Below are 23,192 nucleotides of genomic sequence, written 5' to 3'. Positions count from 1 at the left end.
AAAAAAAAAAAAAAAAAAGGAAAAGCTGCGGTAGACAGAAGCACGGCAGTGAACCTGGGTGGGGTCAGGACTAGCCCATTCAGGGGGTTCTGCTTTTCTTACTGTCACTCCAAAAATAAACCTTGGATTTGTGCAGTGGGGAGGAATTAGCATGGATCACATTTAAAATGTTTTCCTAAACCTCAGTGTCCGTATGGTAGCTGATGGCTCCTGTCCCCTTCATCCATGAGCCTGATGACTGTCCTTGCCGATGCTGTGAACTAACAAAGTTGTCTTTTTGTTTTTAAGGGACCCCCACCCTGGCGTCTGGACAGCAGGTCAGGTTTGGGTAGTTTTGAGTCAGCACTGCTGTGGGGCAGGGGTGGCCGCTCCCTGGTAAAGCTAATGCTGTGGAAGCTGGAATGCTCCTTCCTGGGGAGTGGGATCATGCCCCCGGGCAGAGGTATCTCATCATTCCCTCGTGTGCAAGATTCTGAATAAGTTTTCTTCTCAGGCATCTTCTGCTAGGCCTCCTACAAAATCAATCTTGTTGTTTTTGGTTTTTGTTAATGGAACCTCACTTTCTAGCGATAATTTTTTAGTTTTTTTATTTAGGAAGTTTTCAAAATATACAAAAGCAGGAAGAATATAAGGAACCCCATCACCTCAAATTCAGTGTTACCAACACTTGACCCTGCTTGCCCTATCTGTGCCTTTCTTTTTTCCTTCTTATTTTGTTGCTACAGTATTTTATTATTACTTTTTTTTAGAGACAGGGTCTCACTCCTGTCACCCAGGCTGGAGTATGGTGACGCAATCACATCTCACTGCAACCTCAACCTCCTGGGCTCAAGCCATCCTCCCACCTCAGCCTCCAGGCACACACCACTGTGCCCAGATAATTTTTAAAATTTCGTGGCGATAGGGTCTCTCTCTGTTGCCCAGGATGGTCTCAAACTCCCAGGCTCAAGCAGTCCTGCCTGAGCCTCCCAAGTGTGGATCTGCATAAGCCTGGGTGCTAGAGTGAGATCTGCCTCAAAAGAAAAAAAAAAAATGAAGGCTTTCTTCTGAGTTACTGCTCACAGCCCTCTTGCCCCTTTCTCTTTTGAGTGGGTTGTAATGTCCACCCGGAGGGGATTTAGAAACGGAAGGGAAGGCGAGAGTATAGGCACCATGACTTTAGAACCATAAAGAAGACATTTCCCACTGTAGATTTTGTCTTTCCACCTGCTACAGTTAGTGAGGCGCTGACATTGCCCTTTTCCGCCTTAACAAGACAGTTGAGTGGTGGCAAAACACCCAGAGCCGTTCAGCCCCAGGCCGTAGTGCCCTGCCTCAGCACTGGGCCTGCTTGGTTTCTGCTTTGTGCTGTTCGGCTCTTCCCCAAGCCTGTGTTGGGTAGTGCACAGCCTGAGAGGTGTGGCCTGATAAACCCTGAAATTGAAGGAAGTATGCAGATGTGACCCAGCGCTCCTGGAAGTGTGGAGGCAGCTCACTAAGAGTGTGGAGGTCAAAGTGCCGGAAAAATGTTGACAGTTCTCTCTCAGTCTGTTGATCTCCTCAGTTACATCCAGACCCTTAAAGCTGCACAGCTGTCATGCTCCACCTGTAGTCTCAGGCAGGGCATCAGGGGCTGCGCTGGTAGCTCCCAGGAGTACTTACCTGTGGGTCGCCATCATAGCCAGGTGTATCCACTGAGAGGGGATGCACTCCTATAGCAATCCCCTGCAATGAGAGGCTACCAGCAGGCAGTGCCTGTTGTACCCAGGAAGTCTACCACTAATTTCATACTCTGCTTTAGGTAGAATATTTATTTTTATTAGCTATCAAACTTATTTTGTATTTAAGTTTCCAAAAGTGCAGGTACTTTAGGCCAATGTATAAATATTTCAAGTCTAACAGTAGCATAGTTACATGTTAATACAACAGACTATACAAAAAATATGTAACGGTGTATACTATAATTTTTCAAATCACTAAGTATTGATATGTGCCTTTTTTATATTACCAAGAGATTCTCTAAATATGGAATTAGATTAGGATTCTCTGCCCCAGTTAACACACATTTTTAAATTAGTACCGATGATCCAGGAATGGACAACAGCATACCAAAAAAAAGAATTTAATATGAAAAACTTTTAAACCTGTTGGTTAAGTCATTCCCATTATTGTCATTTTGCTGAGGGTGACTTGGTCCTTTTTAATTGCTTTGGTGTATGGGTATGTTCTGCTTGTCAGTGCAAGCTCCTCTGCCGTGCCACTGCTCTGAGGAGTAATTGTAGCACTTCACATATGCTGTGGTTGTGATCACATGGTGACATACATAGCATATGTGTTCCTAACTGTTGTATGTTGATGTGACATTTGATGCCAATACATACGTCTTCAAGGTACACTTGTTCCCTCCCGGCTCGTGGAACATCAAAAAGGAAATTCATTACTGGAAAAATTATTTCATAGACAAAAATGTCAGTGTCCTCTTGAGGGCATAGAGTTGAAAATATTTGTATAGACTTGGTTCTCAAGTCCACAGAATTAAATCTGCTGTGGTCTCCCTTTGGTGCTCGTCTGGGGCCATGTGTATGGAAGATTCTGTCACAGGCGGCTGGGATGCGGGCAGATGCCGTTACTCCCTCTCCACGTGTTGGGCCGTGCCTGACGTGTCGACACGTTCAGGGAGACACCATCTTTTGCATGAAAACAATTGCGTTCCCCTAGGAAATGAAAAACTGAGCTGGAATTTCCTTATACATTTGAACTTGTTTATTTTTTAAAGACATTTTTGTTGTCTGGTTTGTGGTACTTATAAAATTTGTTTTCCATTGAAATTGCCATTTATAAATTTGCAGATATGTACTAATTTAGAATTTTTAATTGTTCAATAAAATAAGGAAATATTTACTATGAATTTTTAAATGGGTTTTTTAGCTTTCTTTCCCTCTACTTTTAGTTGTGATTTATATAAGTTAAAGATTATTTTACCTATTAATCTCTGAAGCAGCTGCATATTTTTTACAACACTGTCACTGACATCTTCATAGGCTTCTAAGCAACAAACAGGCAACAGGCGCCATGACTCTTGTGCAGATTATCTTACTTTACTGTGGATGATGACGTCTCTGTGGAAGGCCAGCAGGGAAGGTGCCTTGCTGCTTCTCGGTCTTAGCTCTGTCAGTGCTTCCTGCTCTCACCTGGTGTGGCCTGCGAGGCCTGCACAGCAGAGCTGGGTGTGCGGGAGGATCTGCAGCTCAGGACCCCACCACACCCCACGGGGCCGGCCTTGTGTCCTTGCGCTTTTACCGTGCACAGAACAGATGCTGTTGTTGGCTTCTTAATTCTGAAAATGAGGCTGTTATTGCCTGTTTTTTCTGCAGTCAGCTAGAACCCACCCTGTAAATTACAAGGGAGGACGTGAACAAGAGACCCCTGCCCCTGAGTGCGGCAGCTCTGCAGCTTCTGGGCAGGACTGTACTCTACTCTGAGCTTGAGTTTCCCATTCGGCCAACACGAGTTTCTACTTCCTCCATGGAGCATCCACGCCTCCCTAGCCCCACGCACACCTGAGGGGGAGGGGGCTTTGCACACTGCCTACTGCTTTTGGGCCCTTTGAGGATAGGCTCCTCACCTTACCCTTTGGGGAGCTTGGAGCAGCACAGAGCTGCAGCCACTGATGTCAGGCGCCTCTGGGAAAGGTGGTGGTGCCTCCCTGGGGCTCTAAGGCACCTGCTGCCCGGTGGGCAGGGTGGTCAGTGAGCACCTGTGGCCAGGGTGGGAGGCACCTGGCAGGAAGCCCTTCCTGGAGCTCAGCAATTGTACCTGCCACACCAGAGCAGAGGGGCTGTGGCAGCAGCATGTTCTAGAAGGGCACTGTCAGAACAAATTCATGGGTCTCCTCAGAGCTCATGGATGAGTAGTTACTTCCCACTTAGAGGAGAGGGGAATGAGTCCCAGGGGCCTCACTCACCTCCAACATTGTGCCGGCCCTGCTCCCTGACCAACACCCTCCCGGTCCTGGGGCCACCCATGCCCAGTACCCACTGCCTGAAGATGAAGTGGGAGGCACCTGGGTGCATAAATCCTGATTTCAAGAAACTGCTCAAAAGCATCTCTCTATTAGGTCTGTAAGTTGACTGATTTAGATGGTAAAAACTGCATGGCCCTTGTGTTCTTGAAATATGTCAATTCAGATTACATTTCTTTCCTAATCCTAATAACCACCACCCTTTATTTAGTTCAATAATTTGTTTTTGGGACCTTGTCTCCATTGTCCCAGTAAAAGGATTCATAAGTTGGCCAGGTACAGTGACTCACGCCTGTAATCCCAACACTTTGGGAGGCCGAGGCGGGTGGATCACGAGGTCAGGAGTTCGAGACCAGCCTGGCCAAGATGGTGAACCCTCGTCTCTACTAAAAATAAAAAAATTAGCCAGACACGGTGGTGGGTGCCTATAATCCTAGCTAATCAGGAGGCTGAGGCAGGAGAATCACTTGAACCTGGGAGGCAGAGGTTGCAGTGAGCCGAGATTGTGCCACTGCACTCCAGCCTGGGCAACGAAGCGAGAGTCTGTCTCAAAAAAAAAAAAAAAAGATTCGTAAGTCAGAGTATGCTTCTCAAAGCTTTGGACAAAATGTGTTAGAACAAAAACATAGAGGCCCTGGACCACCTTCAGGTTTTCTTTTTTTTGTTTTGTTTTTTTGTGGGTTTTTTTCCATCCTTCAACACGTGATAGGGACTCCTTCAGGTTTTCAAGAGTGCACCTGGCAGATAGCAGATCTGGGTGAATGGCCCAAAGTACAACTTGGTGTTGAAGGTTAGAACACCCGTTTTTCTTAGTAAGGAAAAGGTCTCGTTTATTTAGAGCGAAGCAGGAAAGAAACGAAGATGACTGGGAGCACTTCGTGTGTTGGTCCAGCTCTGTGAACCACGTGAGAGCAGCGGCCAGCCAGCCGGTGGCCCCACGGCGTGCTGTCTGCCAAGCTGTGGCCCAAGGCTTTGTGTGTCACCTCGTGAAAACCTCAAATGGCCCTTTGGAAAGCTGTGCCACACATCCGCTCTTCACATCCTGTCCTGTAGGCAGTGACGCCGGCCAGGTAGGGAGGTGAACTAAATGCACAGTGTGAGATGAGCCAATACTTGAGCCCCTCACCATTAACCATTTTTCTATCTCCCACTTTTATTCTTTGAACCCAAATTTTGTGTAAAAGTGACTCATGACATCCTCCTCCGATAGTGAAGCCAGAAATAATTTTTGTCTAACTCATCAGGTTCACATCTACTTGGATCCCTTGGACATGCATTTTCCTTTTCTTCTGGAATTAATTCATTGACCAAGACAGTTTTATTTTCCTGTACCTCCTCTCAAGTTAACCTTCAACTTGACCTTGAATTTTGCCAAGCAGGAGGTGATTGTTCCTCCACTAATAGGCAAATTTTTTGAAGAATCATTTGTTAGAATTTTAAAGAGGAGAATTTAAAAGTAAAAAATAAAAGTAATTTTGCCTTTTCCTCTAAATGTGATATTTCTCTTGCATCATCTAGTTAGATGAATAAAAACAGTGTCTTGAAGGAAAAAGTCAAGGTAAGCACAAAAATTTAACATTGTGATTTTTAAATGACATTTCAGAAATCATACGATGAATATTGAGAAAATTCTGGAAGTGAAGAGTCACTTGCCAGGCTGAGTGCAGCGGCCCATGCCTGTAATCCTAGCACTTTGGGAGGCTAAGGTGGGCAGTTAACAATGTCAGGAATTCAAAACCAGCCTGGCCAACATAGCAAAACCCCATCTCTACTAAACATACAAAAAAGAATTAGCCAGGCATAGTGGTGGGGGCCTGTAATCCCAGCTACTCAGAAGGCTGAGGCGAGAGAATTGCTTGAACCGGGAGGCAGAGGTTGCAGTGAGCTGAGATTGCACCATTGCACCCCAGCCCAGGCGACAGGGCGAGCCTCCGTCTCAAAAAACAAGGAAAGAAAATCATGTGCCAGAGCTGCTCATTGCTGACAGTCTGAAATAACAGTGTTAAACTGCATGTCTTTTGGCCGGGAATCAGAGCACTTTGGGAGGCCAAGATGGGAGGATTACTTCAGCCCAGGAGTTCAAGACCAGCCTGAGCAACATAGCAAGACCCCATCTCTACAAAAAACTAAGACATTAGCTGGGCACTAATGTGGTGTGATGTGAGCCTGCGATTCCGGCTACTTGGAAGGCTGAGGGGGAGGACTGAGCCCTGGAGTTGAAGGCAAAGCTGCAGTGAGCCATGCCTGTGCCACTGCACTCCAGCCTGGGCAGCAGTGTGAGACCCTGTCTCAAAAAAAAAAAAAAAAAGGTTAGGCATGGCGGCTCACACTGTAATCCCAGCACTTTGGGAGGTCTAAGTGGGCCAACTTGAGGCCAGGAGTTCAAGACCAACCTGGCCAACATGGCAAAAACTGTCTCTACTAAAAATAAAAAGAAATTAGCCAGGCATGATGACACGTGCCTGTAATCCCAGCTACGCGGGAGGCTGAGGCCTGAGAATCGTTTCAATCCAGGAAGCGAAGGTTGTAGTGAGCTGAGATTGTGCCACTGCACTCCAGCCTGGGCAACAGAATGAGACTGTCTAAAGAAAAGTAAATATATGTATTTTGAAGATCATCCAACCTTGTAATTTGCAGCTTTTTTTTTCTTTTTGAGACAGAGCCTCACTCGGGTTAGAATGTGGTGGCCTGGTCTGATCATGGCTCACCACAGCCTTGACCTCCCGGCCTCAGGCGTTCCTCCCGCCTCCACCTTCCGAGTAGCTGGTACTACAGGCGTGCGCACCACCATGCCTGGCTAAAATTTTTGATAATTTTATTAATTTTTTTGTTTTTGTAGAGACAGGGTTTTACCATGTTGCCAAGGCTGGTCTCAAACTCCTGGGCTCACCCGCTTTGGCCTCCAAAAGTGCTGAGATTACAGGCATGAGCCACCATGCCCGGCCAATTTGCAGCTTGGAGAGTATATCAGATTCTGTTCTTTTCCCAAAGTGCGGTCTTTGCGATGAAGCCTATCGGTGAACAGCCAGCCAGTGGACAGGTTTTGATCCACCCCAACAAAAGTGTAGAGCTCAGTAAAACATACCTACTGTTTGTATCTCTCAATGTCAAGTATTTTAATGTTGGCAATTGAAGTCTTGTCTACGAGTAAAGAAATCAGTCCTTCTAGAGGATATAGTGTGATAGCTGGGCATCGTCTGCGTGTCATAGGTGTGTCCTCCTATGAGTGGTATATGAATGAATTTTGTAAAAGGGACTCTTGTAACTCAGAACAAGACTGATGCTTTCTGGCTGTTTGTTATTAGAGGACCTTGGAGTTAAGAGCTTATTTTCTACGAATACCTAAGATTGATTCTTTACCATGTCGGATGAAGCTAAACATTTCTTTTTTTGAGACATAGTCTTGCTCTGTTCCCCAGGCTGGAGTGCAGTGGCGCAGTCTTGGCCCACTGCGTCCTCTACCTCCCAGGTTCAAGAGATTTTCCCACCTCAGCCTCCCAAGTAGCTGGAATTACAGGCACGTGCCACGACACCCAGCAAATTTTTGTATTTTTAGTAGAGATGGGGTTTCACTGTGCTGGCCAGGATGGTCTTGAACTCCTGACTTCATGTGATCCTCCCACCTCGGCCTCCTAAAGTGCTGGGATTACAGGCGTGAGCCACCACGCCTGGCCGACATCTGCCTTTTAAGCATGCATTTTGATGTGCATTATCAATGTCAAAAAGATTTTTTTAAGACAGAGGAGCACTAGGCCAGGTGTTCTTTTATGATACCCACAGAATTCAAAATAGCAGAGCCTGAATGGCACTAACTTTATTCTGTCATATGTCACTGTGGAAAGCACCCTTCAGAGCCATGGTCCCACAGTTGTTTTCTTACCATGCAGTATCTGTATTGGACACGTTTGGACTTCAGCTAAACGTGTTCCCCAAGGACAAAGGTAACAGCCCATACAAAATCAGGCATGAGGATGCAGTCCAACAACTTCGCATATAAATCAAGTTACACATTCATTGCCAGTTGCTTGTAAAAAAAAAAAAAAGAGAATCTCCCCCATAGATTTATAGACTTTATCATGTAGGATCTGTGTTTGTGTGATCTGAAGTAGGCAAGGTTTATACGATTTGCTGTAGCTAACATTTAAATAAATGTCTAAGCCAGCACAGGGGTGCACACCTGAAGTCCTAGCTACACAGAAGGCTGAGACAGGAGGACCGTTTGAGGCCAGGAGCTCAAATACAGATTATCATGAGATCCCATCCGTCTTTTAAAAAAGAAAGAAAAAAACAAAAAATGAAAAAGAAAAATTTAAAAAAAGAGGCCGGGCACAGTGGCTAATGTCTGTAATCCCAGCACTTTGGGAGGCTGAGGCAGGTGGATTGCCTGAAGTCAGGAATTCGAGACCAGCCTGGCGAACATGGTGAAACCCCGTCTCTACTAAAAATGCAAAAATTAGTTGGGAGTGGTGGCAGGCGCCTGTAGTCCCAGCTACTCGGGAGGCAGAGGCACAAGAATCTCTTAAACCCAGGAGGTGGAGGTTGCAGTGAGCAGAGATCATGCCATTGCACTCCAGCATGGGTGACAGAGAGAGACTTTGTCTCAAAAAAAAAAAAAAAAAGTATTTATAATAATATCAAATGATGACTTTTAACCTCCATAGAACCAAAAATAGTTTATTCCAAATGAGCAGTATATCCTAAAGGGGAGTGTCCTTCCTTTATGAGGTATTTATTAGGGGTTTGTTTACTGGGAGTGGCACTTTCTAATTTACAGCCCTGTTACCCCACACTGGCCATGGCCTGTTTGCAACCCCAGCAGGGTCACAGAGGCACACACTTTGATGCATCTTGTGATTACACCATTTCCTCAAGCTTTACCTCCTGCAACTGAAACATAAAGCAAGATTTTGCAGCAATTTTTCTGGTAGACTGTCAACTAGTAACTTGCTGTTGAACTGTACTTCCCTGAGTGAGGTGCTGTGCAGACCACTGGCAGGACACAAGGGCAAAATAGTGGACGCCGACTTTAGCTTCTGTTAAGCAGTGAGGGTGAAACATCTTCGCTGTTACACCGTGAACAATACAGTTATGAAGAATACATAGATGTTAGTAGCTTCTAGACTTTTCTCTGATTTTTATCACATAAAATATCTCTTTGTGAAATTCTGGCCTAATGGGGACAAAGAAGATTCTGGAACACCAATCCCAAACAGCGCATCTTTGGAAACATGCCTCTTTTCATTGTAAGAAGTAATCCATACTTCAGGGGCTAGTACAGAGCCACAGTTCCACTTTGAGCCCTGCAGAGTGACAAAGACCAAGTGTGGCCCAGTATGTGGGGCAAGGAGGAAGTAGGAATTTCATGCTATTTTAAGGTTGTTTTAGTGTACTTTAAATGTGTAATAAAAGCAAATTCTAATAAATTGGTTGTTAATAAATTCATTGCTGTAGGTATTCTATAGCAATGAATGTCTCCTCGTGTTTTAAATGTATCTTGTGAAAAATTCCAGAAGAAAGCTCTGCTATCATGAGCACTGATCGTTCATCTTAAGAATCCTCATAAGCGGAATCCCTCGCAGCAGGCAAGATCTTTCCAGGTCTCCTGATTTGTCAATGTGAAAATAAGGACTTCTTCCCCTGCATCTCCCATGTCCCACTGGAGGGTTAACCTGTTGAGTTGCTTGTGTCAACCCAACAAACAGGGAAGCATGATGTTGGCTGCTCCCAAGAAGCGGCTATCCACTAATCTGCCTGTGCACTTACATGTTTTATGTTAAATGAACTAAGTTTGGGTTTTATAAACTGGTCACTACAGGCAACGGCATCTGAAGGTGCCAACAGCAGTGTAAAAGAATCTTGCGTTGAAACCACTGTGGGTGGAGTAAGGAGGCCCCATGGTGTGGCATTTAGGCAACCATGGGTTCAAACCGAGTTACTTCTTTTGCAACGTTTGGTAAGCTGATTCAGTAACATTGTTAGAAATAACAATAGTTTCAGTGTTCAAACACTATGCACTTGGAAACATAAATTTCCATCTTTGGTAGTTTGTTTGTTTTTTGCGACGAAGTCTCGCTCTTGTTACCCGGGCTGGAGCACAGTGGCGCGACCTCGGCTCGGCCTCCTGGGTTCAAGTGATTCTCCTGCCTCAGCCTCCTGAGCAGCTGGGATTACAAGCACCTGCCACCACGCCCAGCTAATTTTTTTATTTTTTATAGAGATGGGGTTTCTCCATGATGACCAGACTGCTCTCGAGCTCCTAGTGTCAGGTGGTCCACTCACCTCAGCCTCGCAGAGTGCTGGGATTACAGGCATGAGCCACCATGCCTAGCCGCCTTTGGTAGATTTTAAATAGCAGTTAAATTCCTTCTCTAAAACTCTGCTTTAGAGTTATCTTTAAAATTTGGCACTTAATAGTGACTGGTTTCCCATAGAAAAACATTAGAAATTAACCTTTAAGAATTTTTTTTAAATAGAAAAGGATTTTTAGTTATAAAATGCACAATGAAATATACTCATCACTGGCCAGACGTGGTGGCTCACGCCTGTAATCCCAGCACTTTGGGAGGCCAAGGTGGGCGGATCATGAGATCAGGAGATCGAGACCATCCTGGCCAACATGGTGAAACCCCATCTCTACTAAAAATACAAAAATTAGCCGGGTGTGATGGCGCGTGCCTGAGGTCCCAGCTACTCGGGAGGCTGAGGCGGAAGAATCTCTTGAGCCCCGGAGGTGCAGGTTGCAGTGAGCTGAGATTGTGCCACTGCACTCCAGCCTGGGCGACAGAGCAAGACTCTGTCTCAAAAATATATGTATATACTCATCATTATCCTCTTTAGAATTGGGCTGCAAATTTGGCACCTATTTATTCAAAAACATTGTTTTAAGAAGGAAACAATTGTTACTTATTGTGGTATTTTAGAAAACCAAAAGCCAAAATAAAATTCTCATTAATAACAAAGTGGAAAACAGTATCATGAATTGAGCAGTTTTATATGATCCTTTTTTTTTTTTTTTTTTTTTTTGAGATGGAGTCTCGCACTGTCACCCAGTGGAGGCTCACTGCAGCCTCCACCTCCCAGATTCAAGTGATTCTCCTGCCTCAGCCTCCCCGGTAGCTGGGATTACAGGCATGCACCACCATGCCCAGCTAATTTTTGTATTTTTAGTAGAGATGGTTTCACCATGTTCGCCAGGCTGGTCTCAAACTCCTGACATTGTGATCCACCCGCCTTGGCCTCCCAAAGTGCTGAGATTGCAGGTGTGAGCCACCATGCCTGGCCCCATTTTTCAATGAATAATAAGTTTAGCCCTAAAATAGACATTGCTTTTTCAGATGTTAGCATGGGTTTGACATCTTAAGTCTCTACCTCCAGCAATGTACATAGAAAGTTTCCCCTTCCTGGTGGTGCCTTTTGCTTTCACACTTTATGGTGCTTAATTTTATCATGGTTACATGTTCTGCAGAGCAAAAAGAAGCCCCTAGAAACACAAGGATGGTATCCAGGTCCCCCCAGAGTCCTGGGAGGAAACACACTGGCTGGTTGCTCTCTGAAATTGGGTAGATGAACCATCAACCCTCATTTGATTTTATGTCATGTTTAGAACTGGGTGTGATGGAGGCTTTTACATACGCGTTTTCCAGGAAATTCTGGCACTGTGTGCGGCTGGTGGCTGCGTGGTCCGAGTGTGGTGGTGACTCTAAGCCGGCCTCACAGCCCTTTCTCATGTCTTGCTCCGTCCCCCACCCCATTCATTTCCAGGCCTTTCCACGGAGAGTCCTCAGCCTTCTCCCTGCAGCCAGAAGAGCCCCCTGAGTTTGAGCCCTGCATTTCAGGTGCCTTTGTGCACAGCTGAGCAGGGCCCATCCCCACTCCTGAGCCCTGTCCTCAGCGATGCTGGCGGAGCCGGGATGGACCACGAGGAGCCAAGACACAAGGTGCGCCCCTAGTGAAGGGTTGCAGGGGGGGCCTGCGCTCGCTCTTTCTTGGGGTGATGCTGGTGGGGAGCCTGGGGGGGGCAGGGAAGGGCCCTGCACTCACAGGCACCCCACCAGCCTGCTGAGCAGAGAGGAGGTGCTGGGCCACCTTCCCTAGCAAAACCTTCTTAAGAGTTTTCCTCTTACCTCTGGGACTCCAGGTTCCTTCGTGCAAAAACAAATTTCCTTATTCATTTAGCAAATAGTTCCTTGCACCCACAGGCTGCATGTGTCAAGCTGGATCCTGGGACTGGGCAGGCACTTCCAGCCTCTCCCTCCCTCCCTCCCCCCCCCCCCCCCTCCCCCCCTCTCTCTCTCCCTCCCTTCCTCCCACCCTCCCTCCTTCATCCTTCCCTTCCTCCCTCCCTCCCTCCCTCCCTCCTTTGCTCCTTTCATTGCTTCTTTTCTTGGTCAAGCTTCTACTTTACAACTGAGTAACTTGGGGAAAGATCTGGGTGCTAAGGGAGGGTCTACTAGGGACCCCTTTGGGGGCCGGAGAGGCTCCTGGGTGGAAGACCCAATGGGCAAGTGGGTGCCCTGGCCAGGTGTTGGAGACAGTGGAGAAACCTCGGTTGGGAGGAGGCGGCCCTCTGCTGTTGTAGCAAGGGCCACAGGCAGGGTTGACAGTTTATGGCAGAAAGTTGAGGCAGTGTCCCCTGTGGGCCTCTTTTTATCGAAGGTGATAGGAATCAGGGCACACACTGAGGGTCTGCAGGGAGAATGTGACTGAGCAGAGCAGCTCGCTGCTGGCAGGCACAGGGCAACCAGGGTTTCCGAGGCCTCAGGGTGGCCTCCACTCTTCCAGCCCAGTGCAATCTGCCTACAGTTACGGTTTTGCAGATGGACCTAAAAAAAAAGACTCAGGGTCCAGGGAGTTTGCAGACCCTGTCGGACCTGGAGTCCACAGATAAGGGAGACAGGGGGTCCCTGAGAAGCAGCAGCTGGATGGGACGAGGCCATGGGGCCTCTTGGAGGGAGGGAGTCATGCCGGCACAGGGGGACCTGTGTCTTTGTGACACCTCAAGATGCCTGAATTGGCCAGAGGATATTTTGTCCGAGGCCTGCCTTCTGGATGGCAGGGCTACCCGTGGGATGCTGGGACTCTCAGCAGGCGGGCTGGCATAGACCGGGCAGGCTCCTCCTTCCCTGTGGCCCGAGGGTCCCCCTGGATCCCACCCGGAGTGGGAGGAGCCCCGGTCTGGAGGCAGCGCAGGACGTCACGCCTCGTGCTGCTGCGTGGGGTCTGCAGGCCGAGCTGGTTCTGGACGCTTGGTTTGGCAGCAGCACTGTTTCCAAACAATACATCTTTTTATTTTATTTTGGAAACCTAATGACAGTCTCTTTCGTCCACTGTTTCTTTGGTACAAAAAAAAAATGGCCATGAGGAAGTTTGTTTTTAAGACTAAATTTTAGGCGAGGCGTGGTGGCTCACGCCTATAATCGCAGCACTGTGGGATGCTAAGGCAGGCAGATCATGAGATCAGGAGTTCAAGACCAGACTGGCCAACATGGTGAAACCCCATCTCCACTAAAAATTACAAAAATTAGCTGGGTGTGGTGGCGGGCGCCTGTAATCCCAGCTACTTGGGAGGCTGAGGCAGGAGAATCACTTGAACCAGGACCTGGGAGGCGGAGGTTGCAGTGAGCCAGGATCGTGCCACTGCACTCCGGCCTGGGCTACAGAGTGAGACTCCATCTCAAAAAAACAAAAAAAGACTAAATTTTAATTTGTAACTTTTTATATTACAAAAATCAGTTGATTATTTAGATGGTTCTATAGGGTGACAGCTTGTCACAATTGAGGATAACTGGGCTGGGGCGGGTGGCCCTGGGAGAAGCCTTTTAGTTACAGTGTGGCATGGGGACAGCAACATGGCAAGGCCCTCTGGGATGGGGTCATGCCCTGAGGAGTTGGTGGCTGGGTCACTGCACAGGAAGATTCAGCAGCCCTCGGGCCCAGCCCCTGCATGTGGGGACCCTCAGCCCTGATGTGGGGTCTCCTGTTGCCTCTCCTCAACACCTGGGCTCTGGAGGGAGGGCTCTGGGTTCTGCTTCAATTCTGTGTGTGTGAGCTGCCATAGCAAGGCTGGTGCCCCGCACAGGTGGGCTCCAAGATGGCAGGAGTGACCCTTCCTCAGCATGCAGGGCCGCTGGTTTGACCCAGAGATAGGTCCCCACCAGAGTCCCCTCCGCGCCGACCTCATGAGCCTGTGTCCAGCCAGGCTGCAGCAGGTTCTGGGGAGGCCCTGGCCCCAGATTCGCTGACAGCTCTGCTGGCAGGGCCTGGCAGATGCCTCTCCTGGGGGGGCCAAGGTGACACAGGGGTCTGAGAACCACATGCTGCCATTGAGGCCGCCTGTCAAGCGTTCCCACTTGCACCCAGTTGCTGGGCTGTGCGGGGAGGAGCAAAGAGCTGCCCCCCTCCAGCCCCCCTCGCCAGCCTGCGCCTCCTCCCCAGGGTCCCCCACTTGATGTACCGTTTCTCCCCATTTTAGTAGAGATTGGTGAGGACCAGCAATATTCGAAAGGCAGGAAAGCCAAAGGTGCCAGAGGAAGGGTCTGTGTGCCCCTTCCACGCTCTGCGTGGGCACAGGCCCTTCCTGTGGGGCCAGGTGGTGAAGCTGGCAGGGATTGTGCGCTCCTCCGCGGCTGTCCCTTGCTGCCCTCTCATCCCTGGTCCACAGCCCAGCCTGCCGGGGCTCATGCGGAACCTTGCTCTGGAGGTGGGGGCAGAGTGGCAGCTGCTGTATTTTCTGTCCCTGAGAGTCTCCTTGCGGTTTTCCTCAGGCTGATGAGGGGGTGGGGCAGGGTGGGACAGCCGCCCCTCCTCTTGGCCACTCCACTCCCCTGACTCCCTTGTGACCCACTGGTGGCACCTGTGACGAGAAGTCTCGTTGTCACCTGCTGTGGCTCTGCCATGGAGCGAGCATCTCTGCCTCATCCTGGAGGAGTGGAGCTGACCGGACTCAGGCATCCTGTTTATTTCTGTAGAACAACATCCAGAGTTAGGACATAGCTTCTGGACCCCATGCCAAGGTGACTGTGGCTAGGAAGGCGCCCTCCCTACCCCAGGCTCTCCCTCAGGGCCCAAGGCCAACAGCTGGCAGGGCATTAACATGCAACATTCCTGTCCCTCAGCTGTGTGGGGAAGGCTGGGGCCTCCCAGACCATCAACATGGGCCTCTGGGGACAGGACCAGCTCTGCCCCCGGGGAATTCACTGGGTATATCAAGCTCAGGTGGAGAAAGGACTTCCCTTTTCAGAGACAGCATCAGCCTCTGTTGCCCAGGCTGGAGTGCAGTGGTGTGTTCACAGCTCACTGCGGCCTTGTACTTCTGTGCCCAAGTGTCCTCCCATATCAGCCTCCCAGCGTTCTGGAATCAGAGTCACCAGCCACCACACCCAGCCGAGAAAAGACTTTGAAAGAGATTTTACTGAATTTGGATTTGAAAGGTGGGCTCAACCTTTCATTTGAAAGTTTAAAAAGTCATTTTTAATATCATGAAGCTCAAAAAGAAAAGATAGAAAGAGGCTGAAGGCTGGAAAGGTGATTCGGCTGCTCCCTGGGGACCAAGCTGGAGCATGGTGGCAGGGCTGTGGGAGCCAGGTGGGCTGCCAGCCGTGGGGAAGAGCTGAGGACAGAACAGCAGTGGGCGTTGTGTGCAGGACTCTGGAGGGGGAGGCACCGTGCTGGGCACTGGAGGGCTCCCAGTGGCAGCGTCCCCACGGGCTAAGGGGCACTGTCCCTTCACAGCTGGCCCTCTCCATGGGCTCCGGACTCACGGGATAGGCGTGCCTCTGTCCTCCTCTCATCCTCGAGGAGTGGACAGCCCTGCAAGCATTTCACAGCTGTCCTGAACTTCACAGCTGGACAGGGAAGAAGGCCCCACATGCCACCTCAGCTGCTCGCTCACTTGGAAACTCAGCTCCTGATATTCCTCCCAAACCTGCCCCACCTCGGGTCATGGCAACTGGTCTTTCTCTGGCTTAGGCCAAAAGCCGCAGCAGTCACCCCTCCTGCCTCCGTCCCTCACGCCTTACACCCACGTCAGAACTCAGGTTGGCTCAACCTTCAGAACGTGTCCAGGATCTCACCCCTCAGCCCTCCGTGCCCTGCAGTGAGCACCGTCTCACCAGCTGGTACCGAGGTCCCCTGGGGACCTCCCTGCCCTCCTGGTCTGTTCTCATCCTGGGGCCAAGTGCATCACAGCACATTCAGGCAGACCCCAAAGGGCCCAGAAGGCCCACGTGGCCTGCCTTCCCCACCAGCAGACTGCCTGCTCCCTCTTACCTCCCCACCTTGCTCCAGCCCCGTGACCTCTGAGCTGTCCCACAGGCCGCCCTGTCCACTCCGAGTGAGGCTGTGGCCTGCTACGCCTCCAGCCGCTCCCCTGCTCTGCGTGGGCCTTGTACATCCCCCTGTGCTGTGACGTGTGACTGTTGTTGCTTCTTGCCTGTCTCCTCCTAGTAGGATGCCCTCAGAGGGGCAGGGGCCAGTGTCCAGGCGCCTATTCGGAGCTGACGTCTGCTCCACGGATTGCACGGCCCACCTGCCCTGAAGCCGGCCGCAGTCTGGTGGTGGAGCAGGCGAGCTGCCAGGGTAGAGCAGGATCGTGGTTTCTGGGCAGTGGGAGAGCATGGAGAAGAGGCCGTTAAGCTGTGCCTCAATGGGGCGTGGCTCGTGGAGAGTTCAGGGTGCAGAGAGTCCCTCCAGGGACAGGACCCAGTGCCTGCCGGAGCCATGATGAGGCATATGCTTTGCCTGGAATACTGTGTTGGGTGAGATGCAGAGGGTCCCCCGCAGCCAGCTTGCCTGCTCAGCGCCAGCACCTTGAGCAGAGATCGCCCTGCCAGCTATAGGAGTGCTCAGGGCTGGGCTGTCTCCAGCAGGGTACAGAAAACTAGGCCCGGGTGTGGCCCGTGGCTGCACCAGGAAGTGCACCGGAAGCCTGGTGCTCCGACACAGGCATGCTTAGCATGCACACTGTTTGGTCGTTTTGATGACCTTTGTATGGGTTAGGTTTAGTAATTTATAAGCACACACACACTCATGGACCTGCGTCTGCTGACTAGCTATGCCGCTGGCAGTGGTATTTGAAAAATGATTTATTTTTTAAATTTTTATTTAAATTTATTTATTTATTTATTTTGAGATGGAGTCTCGCTCTGTCTCCCAGTCTGGAGTGCAGTGGCGCGACCTCCACTTCCTGGGTTCAAGCAATTCTCCTGCCTCAGCCTCCCAAGTAACTGGATTACAGGTGTCCGCCACCACGCCTGGCTAATTTTGTGTATTTTTAGTAGAGACGGGGTTTCACCATGTTGGCCAGGCTGGTCTTGAACTCCTGACCTCAGGCAATCCTCCCACCTCCCCAAGTGCTGGGATTGCAGGGGTGAGCCACCGTGCCAGACTGAAAGATGATTTTTATCACAAAACAAGCAATAAACTTCAGCCCTGTTTACGTATGGTGATATTTAAACAGCAATTCTTCTCTCCAAGAGAATAACATGACTCATTGTGACTATGTCTTCACTCAGGGATAAATCCCTTCAGAAACTGGGGATGAAAACCCCATGACAATGTTGACTGGAGCAGAAGAAAGCAAGCGTTACACACCTCAGGCTCACTGAACAGGGGAGGGGCCCCGTCCTGAGGACACGCACTCACAGCTCTGCTTCTTTCAGCGCATGCCTGCGGACGAGGCCTACTTCATAGTCAAGGAGATTCTCGCTACAGAACGAACATACCTGAAGGATCTAGAAGTTATTACTGTGGTACGAAAGTCCTTGATTACTTTGATTTTGCTTTTAATAAATCTCTCATCTGAACACAGAGAAGTGGTCAGGTCAGAACATTGGGGTCCAAGTTTTTAATGAAGCTATAAAGTGTCCATTTGAAACTTTTGATGTAGGGTAGTTTCATTGTATTTGAAAACTCGGTGGTCGACAAAGGAGAGCTGTGGTGCTGCTCTGAGCCTCTTCGTAGGCGGCGACTGCAGGGTCGGCGCCAGGCGTCCCACGGCTAAGGTCCTCAGGGACGCGGTTTCTCAGCCCCCAGCAAGTCGTGCCTCCCGTCACGCCACGCTCTTCCCACAGTGGTTCCGCAGTGCCGTGGTGAAGGAGGACGCCATGCCTGCAGCTCTGATGACGCTGCTCTTCTCCAACGTCGACCCCATCTATGAGTTCCACCGAGGCTTCCTGCGCGAAGTAGAGCAGAGGCTGGCACTCTGGTAAGCCCCTCGGCCCCCAGGTCCTGGAACCCCACGCGGGGCACTCCCACACCAAGTCATCGTCGCTGCCCTTAGGAACTTCCCAGCTTCGGAAACAAATTCGGAAGAGTCATGACTTCACTGAGTATATTTTTAGGAGCCCGTGGGGAGAGGCACAGCTGCAGTAATACCCTTTATTCACCGTCTCTCAGGAGAGAGAGCGCAAGGAGCAAGTTAAAATGCGAGACCCCTTTCTGCCTGGATACGTCTGTCTTGAGAGTGTCCAGACACACAGCAGCAGCCTCCACCCAGCGCGGGCCCGGCCTGCTCCCCTCAGAGCCTCGCCGCCTTCCTCCAGCGGAACCAGGGCAGCTGTCACCCCGCGTCCGACGGCAGCGCCTTCTGCAAGCGATCACCACGTTGACAACAACTTTGTTTCTTTTGACTCAGGGAAGGGCCCTCCAAAGCCCACGCAGAAGGCGGCCATCCACGGATCGGGGACATCCTGCTCAGGAACATGCGCCAGCTAAAGGTAGGCAGAGTGCTGTTAATGGGAGCAAAACCGTCGTCCCCGCAGAGAAGCACCCCCCAGACCAGGGTCCCCTCAGAGCAGAGTCTCCTCAGAGCAGGGTCTTCTCAAAAGAAGGTTCCCTCAGAGTAGGGTCCCCATCAGAGCGGGGAGTCCTCAAAACAGGGACCCCCTCAGAGCAGGGTCCCCCTCAGAGCAGGGTCCCCTCAGAACTCCAGAACTTCCTGTTCTGAGGAAGATGCAGTTCTTGGGCGCCCACGTGGTGGACTCATGAGGACCCCTCAGAGCTGCATCTTCCTCAGGGCAGGGCCCTGCTCTGGACGGGGCCTCCCTCAGAACTTTGCTTCCCTCAGGAAAGAGCCTGGCTCAGGGCAATGTCCAGGGCCCCATCAGGACACTGTTTCCCACGGAACAAGATCCCCGCTCACTGCATCCCCTTCAGTGAGGGCTCCCCAAGAATAGGATGCCCCTGAAAACAGCACATCCCTCACAACAGGGTCCCCCCAGAACAGTCTCCCTCCAGTCAGGACTAACCCCCAGAACAGACTCCACCTTAAAACATTGTTTGCCTTAGATCAGGGCCCCCACCAGCCCCAGAACACCGTTCTCCTCAGAACCTTTTTCTCCACTGATTAGCATTCCCTTGAGGACAGTGTCCCCATTTCCACCAGGACAGGGCTCCCCCAGAACAGTGTTCACCTCAGGGCAGGATTCTCCCCCAGAGCATTGTTCTCCTGAGAATGGGTCCTCCCAGAACAGCAACTGCTTCCGAACAAGGCCGTTCTCAGATCAGAGTTCCCCACAGAACAGAGTCCTCCTCAAAACATCATTCTCAGGACAGAGGCCCCCTCCCCAGGACAGGGCTTCCTCGGAGCAGAGTCCCCAGACTGCTGTGGGAGGGCAGGGCCTCCTCGGAGCAGAGTCGCCAGACTGCTGTGGGAGGGCAGGGCCTCCTCGGAGCAGAGTCCCCAGACTGCTGTGGGAGGGCAGGGCCTCCTCGGAGCAGAGTCCCCAGACTGCTGTGGGAGGGCAGGGCCTCCTCGGAGCAGAGTCCCCAGACTGCTGTGGGAGGGCAGGGCTCTGGGACTTGTTTCCACCTTGGCTGTTGGCTCATAGTTCAGGTATTTCTTTCGGGTATTCCAGCTCCACGAAGGGCACGTGGCAGGGGTCACAGAAGTGGAGTAGACTTTTGGAGGGGCAGGGGCAGCACAGGAAGTGAGATTTCCCCTCGACAGGAGCAGCGGTACAGGTGCTCACATGCGGGCAGCAGTGCAGGTCGTGCATTGACTGTTCAGGGGTCTCACTCTTGCTTCACGTGCCTGGGAGAGTTCTCCCTCCCTCTCAGGCTGCTCATGCGTTCACCACGTGGCCACCCAAGGTGTGGAGCCCCACAGGACACCACGAAGCTGAGCCACTTGCCACAGTGACCTCAAGCGCCCCCTCCTCCATCCCTCGCCTGTCCCACCTTCCACCCAGTCCTGCGAGACTCTGGCCACTCCTCACACCTAGAGCTCCCAAGGGACCATAGGTTTTGCTGTTCTCTGCTCAGATTACCCCTTTGAAGAATTCCATTCAGCCCAGGTGCCCTTTTCCTGCCTTGATGGATCCTGAGTCAGGTTGTTAATGAGAAAGTTCTACTTATCCCAAAGGCAGTTGCACTAATTTACAATTGAAATATGCACAAATCTGTTTGATCTGGATTATCATACTGTGGTCATCTTTAATGTTCATTAAAACAAAATGATATTAAATCATTTTTTAAATGATATTAAAATCCTTTAAAGCTCTTGGGAGGCAGCCAAGAGCTCTGTCTTCAAAACCAAATCTGGGTGTCAGAGGCCAAGAACCCAGGGCGGGATCAGGGACCACCCCCTCATGGGCCATAAGGTCAGTTTTCCCCCGAGCCCGGGTCCCTGTCCTTCATGGTGCAAGTGGGGTCCCAGGAGCCCTTGCATGGAGTGGCGAGTCCTGGGGCTGTGCCTGTCTTGGAAAGACAGGCCCTTGGCCAGACAAGCCCCAGCAACACCGCAACTCCTGGAGCACCCACCAGGATCAAAGCCATGACCAGGTGCACGTGGGCTCCAGGCCTGCTGTGGGTGGACGCCGGTCCTCAGCACTGCTCACCACTGCTGGGCAGGCCGAGAACCATCGACTCCTCAGCCACCTCTGTCCCTCAGCCTGGCCCTGCTGCAGAGAGGGACTCCAGCCCATCATGGGCATCAGCAGGGCTTGGCCACTTCCACCTCCCCCAAGAAGCCCAGGGAGTGTGGATGCATAGACAACTGAGCCCAGCTTCCTGCATCCCCACCTGGCCATCATGGCCCTTCACCCCCAGGCAGCAGGCCAGCTTTGCCCTCACTCCCCCTCCTGCTCTCCCAGGGGCTTCCAGAGCTTTTCACCTGGAGAAACACTCCCCACTCCTCTTTGGCTTCCCTGTACTCTGAACTGTGAATATTTTTAACCCTATAAATACGACCAGCTCTGTGACACAGAGACTATTTTATCAACTGTCAGCCCCACAGTGGTTTCCAACTCAGGCTCCAGTGGACCAAATAAAAGCATTTTGTTTTGTTAATGAATAAATAAATAAGTAAAACCCCTTAGCTGAAAGCAGCAGCTCACGCCTGTAATCCCAGCACCTTGGGAGGCTGAGGTGGATCTCGAGCCCAGGAGTTTGAGACCAGCCTGAGCAACACAGCAAAACCCCACCTCTACAAAAGATACAAAAATTAGTTGAGTGTGGTGGCCTGCACGTGGGGTCCCAAGTACTCAGGAGGCTGAAGCGGGAGGATCACCTGAGACCAGGGAGGCTGAGGCTGCAGTGAGCTATGATCGCACCACTCCACTCCAGCCTCGGTGACAGAGTAAGGTCTTGTATCCAAACAAACAAAAAAAACCTTCAAGTTAGAGAATAGTTTCGTTTAATATGTCTGTGTAAACTCAGAATCCACACACGTGTATACTTTACGTGTGTTGTAAAATCATCAGGTGTGGGCCAGGCACGGTGGCTCACACCTGTAATCCCAGCATTTTGGGAGGCTGAGGCAGGTAGATTGCTTAAGCTCAGGAGTTCAAGACTAGCCTGAGCAACATGGTGAGACCCCATCTCTACAAAAACATTTTAAAAACTTGCCAGGCATGGTAACACAAGCCTGCGGTCCCAGGTGGTGCTGAGGCAGGAGAATTGCTTGAACCTGGGAGGCAGAGGTTGCAGTGAGCTAAGATTCCACCACTGCACTCCAGCCTGGGTGACAGAGCTAGACTCAGTCTCAAAAACAAACGAACACAAAGTCAGGTGTGGTTATTCCCTCTATCCAATAACTGTGTCAGCACAACCACTTAGCTCCACTCTGGAGAGAAGTTTCTGGAGCAAGCACTAAGACTGGGCAGGACTTGCGTGAGCTTTGTTTAATCCCTGCCCAGCACTCCCTCACTGTGTCCCAAGCAGCCACTGCAGCCCCCTCATCCTCAGTTCTTCATCTGTCCAATGGGGAGACGGCCCTGGTCCGCTCAGGGCATGTGATATGGGGCCAGTTCGTGGTGCACGTGGCAGGGACTGTGGCTGAAATTAGGTACAGGTCACATGGCATCCGATATGGGTTGAGGTGCATTCTGTGGAGGCCAGTAAGCCCCCGCTGGCACACACTGGGCCACCAGTCCCTGTTTGCCCTGCGGGGATTTCCAGCTGACACCTGCCACCCAGGAAAGCAGGCCCATCTCCGCCTGGCCTCCCACATCTCCTCACCTAAAGGCCCCACTTTTGCGCCTCCACAGGAGTTTACCAGCTACTTCCAAAGACATGACGAGGTCCTAACAGAACTGGAAAAAGCTACGAAGCACTGTAAGAAGTTGGAGGCGGTGTACAAGGAGTTCGAGCGGCAGAAGGTCTGCTATTTGCCTCTCAACACGTTCCTGCTGAAGCCCATCCAGCGGCTGCTGCACTACCGCCTGCTGCTGCGCCGCCTCTGCCAACACTACGGCCCTGGGCACCACGACTACGCCGACTGCCACGGTGAGCATGGTGCGGCCCTGAACCTCGAGGATCAGCATGCGTGGCTGGGAGGCAGGGGTGGCTTTGCTAGACCTGCAGACTTCCTTCACTGGGAAGCCCAGGGGTCCGCCCCTTAGGGCCTGGACCGCAGTGGCAGCACTGGTGCCGGCCTCCCTTCCTGTCCCCTCTGGCTGCTGGCAGGGGACAGGTCCCAGCCTCATTAGGTCTCATCAGGTCTCTGCCTATTCTGCTCCTCCACCCTCTGGCAAGGCCCTGCCCAGCCCCACGTCTGAGTAGTGTCGGGAATGACTCTGATTGCCCTGCAGGGGTCACAGGTCATGCTCCTGCTGAGGTCCCCAAAAGCCCCCACGAGTGCACTGGGGAATGGGGTGCAACCTCCCGAGGAACGTGCTGCCTGGATGTTTCTGTCCGGGAGGCTGTGGCTCTAAAACATACAAAAGAGTGGACCAAGGTGTCCTGCTAGAGATTT

At 51.0% G+C, this 23,192-nt stretch overlaps 1 protein-coding gene across 4 annotated transcripts in view; it reads left to right on the top strand.

Annotated features, from left to right (window-relative positions):
* Window positions 1-23,192, top strand: part of FARP2 (FERM, ARH/RhoGEF and pleckstrin domain protein 2) — a 152,482-nt gene that overhangs the window by 100,665 nt on the left and 28,625 nt on the right. For all 4 annotated transcript variants that reach the window (XM_017510764.2, XM_037732192.1, XM_037732193.1 and 1 more), the window contains 5 exons: window positions 11,762-11,937; window positions 17,659-17,748; window positions 18,070-18,203; window positions 18,633-18,714; window positions 22,486-22,723. In XM_017510764.2, coding sequence (XP_017366253.1) covers window positions 11,762-11,937; window positions 17,659-17,748; window positions 18,070-18,203; window positions 18,633-18,714; window positions 22,486-22,723 — 720 coding nt within the window. The remainder of the gene's footprint in view (window positions 1-11,761; window positions 11,938-17,658; window positions 17,749-18,069; window positions 18,204-18,632; window positions 18,715-22,485; window positions 22,724-23,192) is intronic.

This window comes from Cebus imitator, unplaced genomic scaffold, assembly GCF_001604975.1.
Source record: "Cebus imitator isolate Cc_AM_T3 unplaced genomic scaffold, Cebus_imitator-1.0 Scaffold443, whole genome shotgun sequence".
In the NCBI taxonomy this organism is placed as follows: domain Eukaryota; kingdom Metazoa; phylum Chordata; class Mammalia; order Primates; family Cebidae; genus Cebus; species Cebus imitator.
The sequence above is the reverse complement of the archived record's forward strand: the minus strand, read 5'-3'. Positions and strand labels throughout refer to the sequence as shown.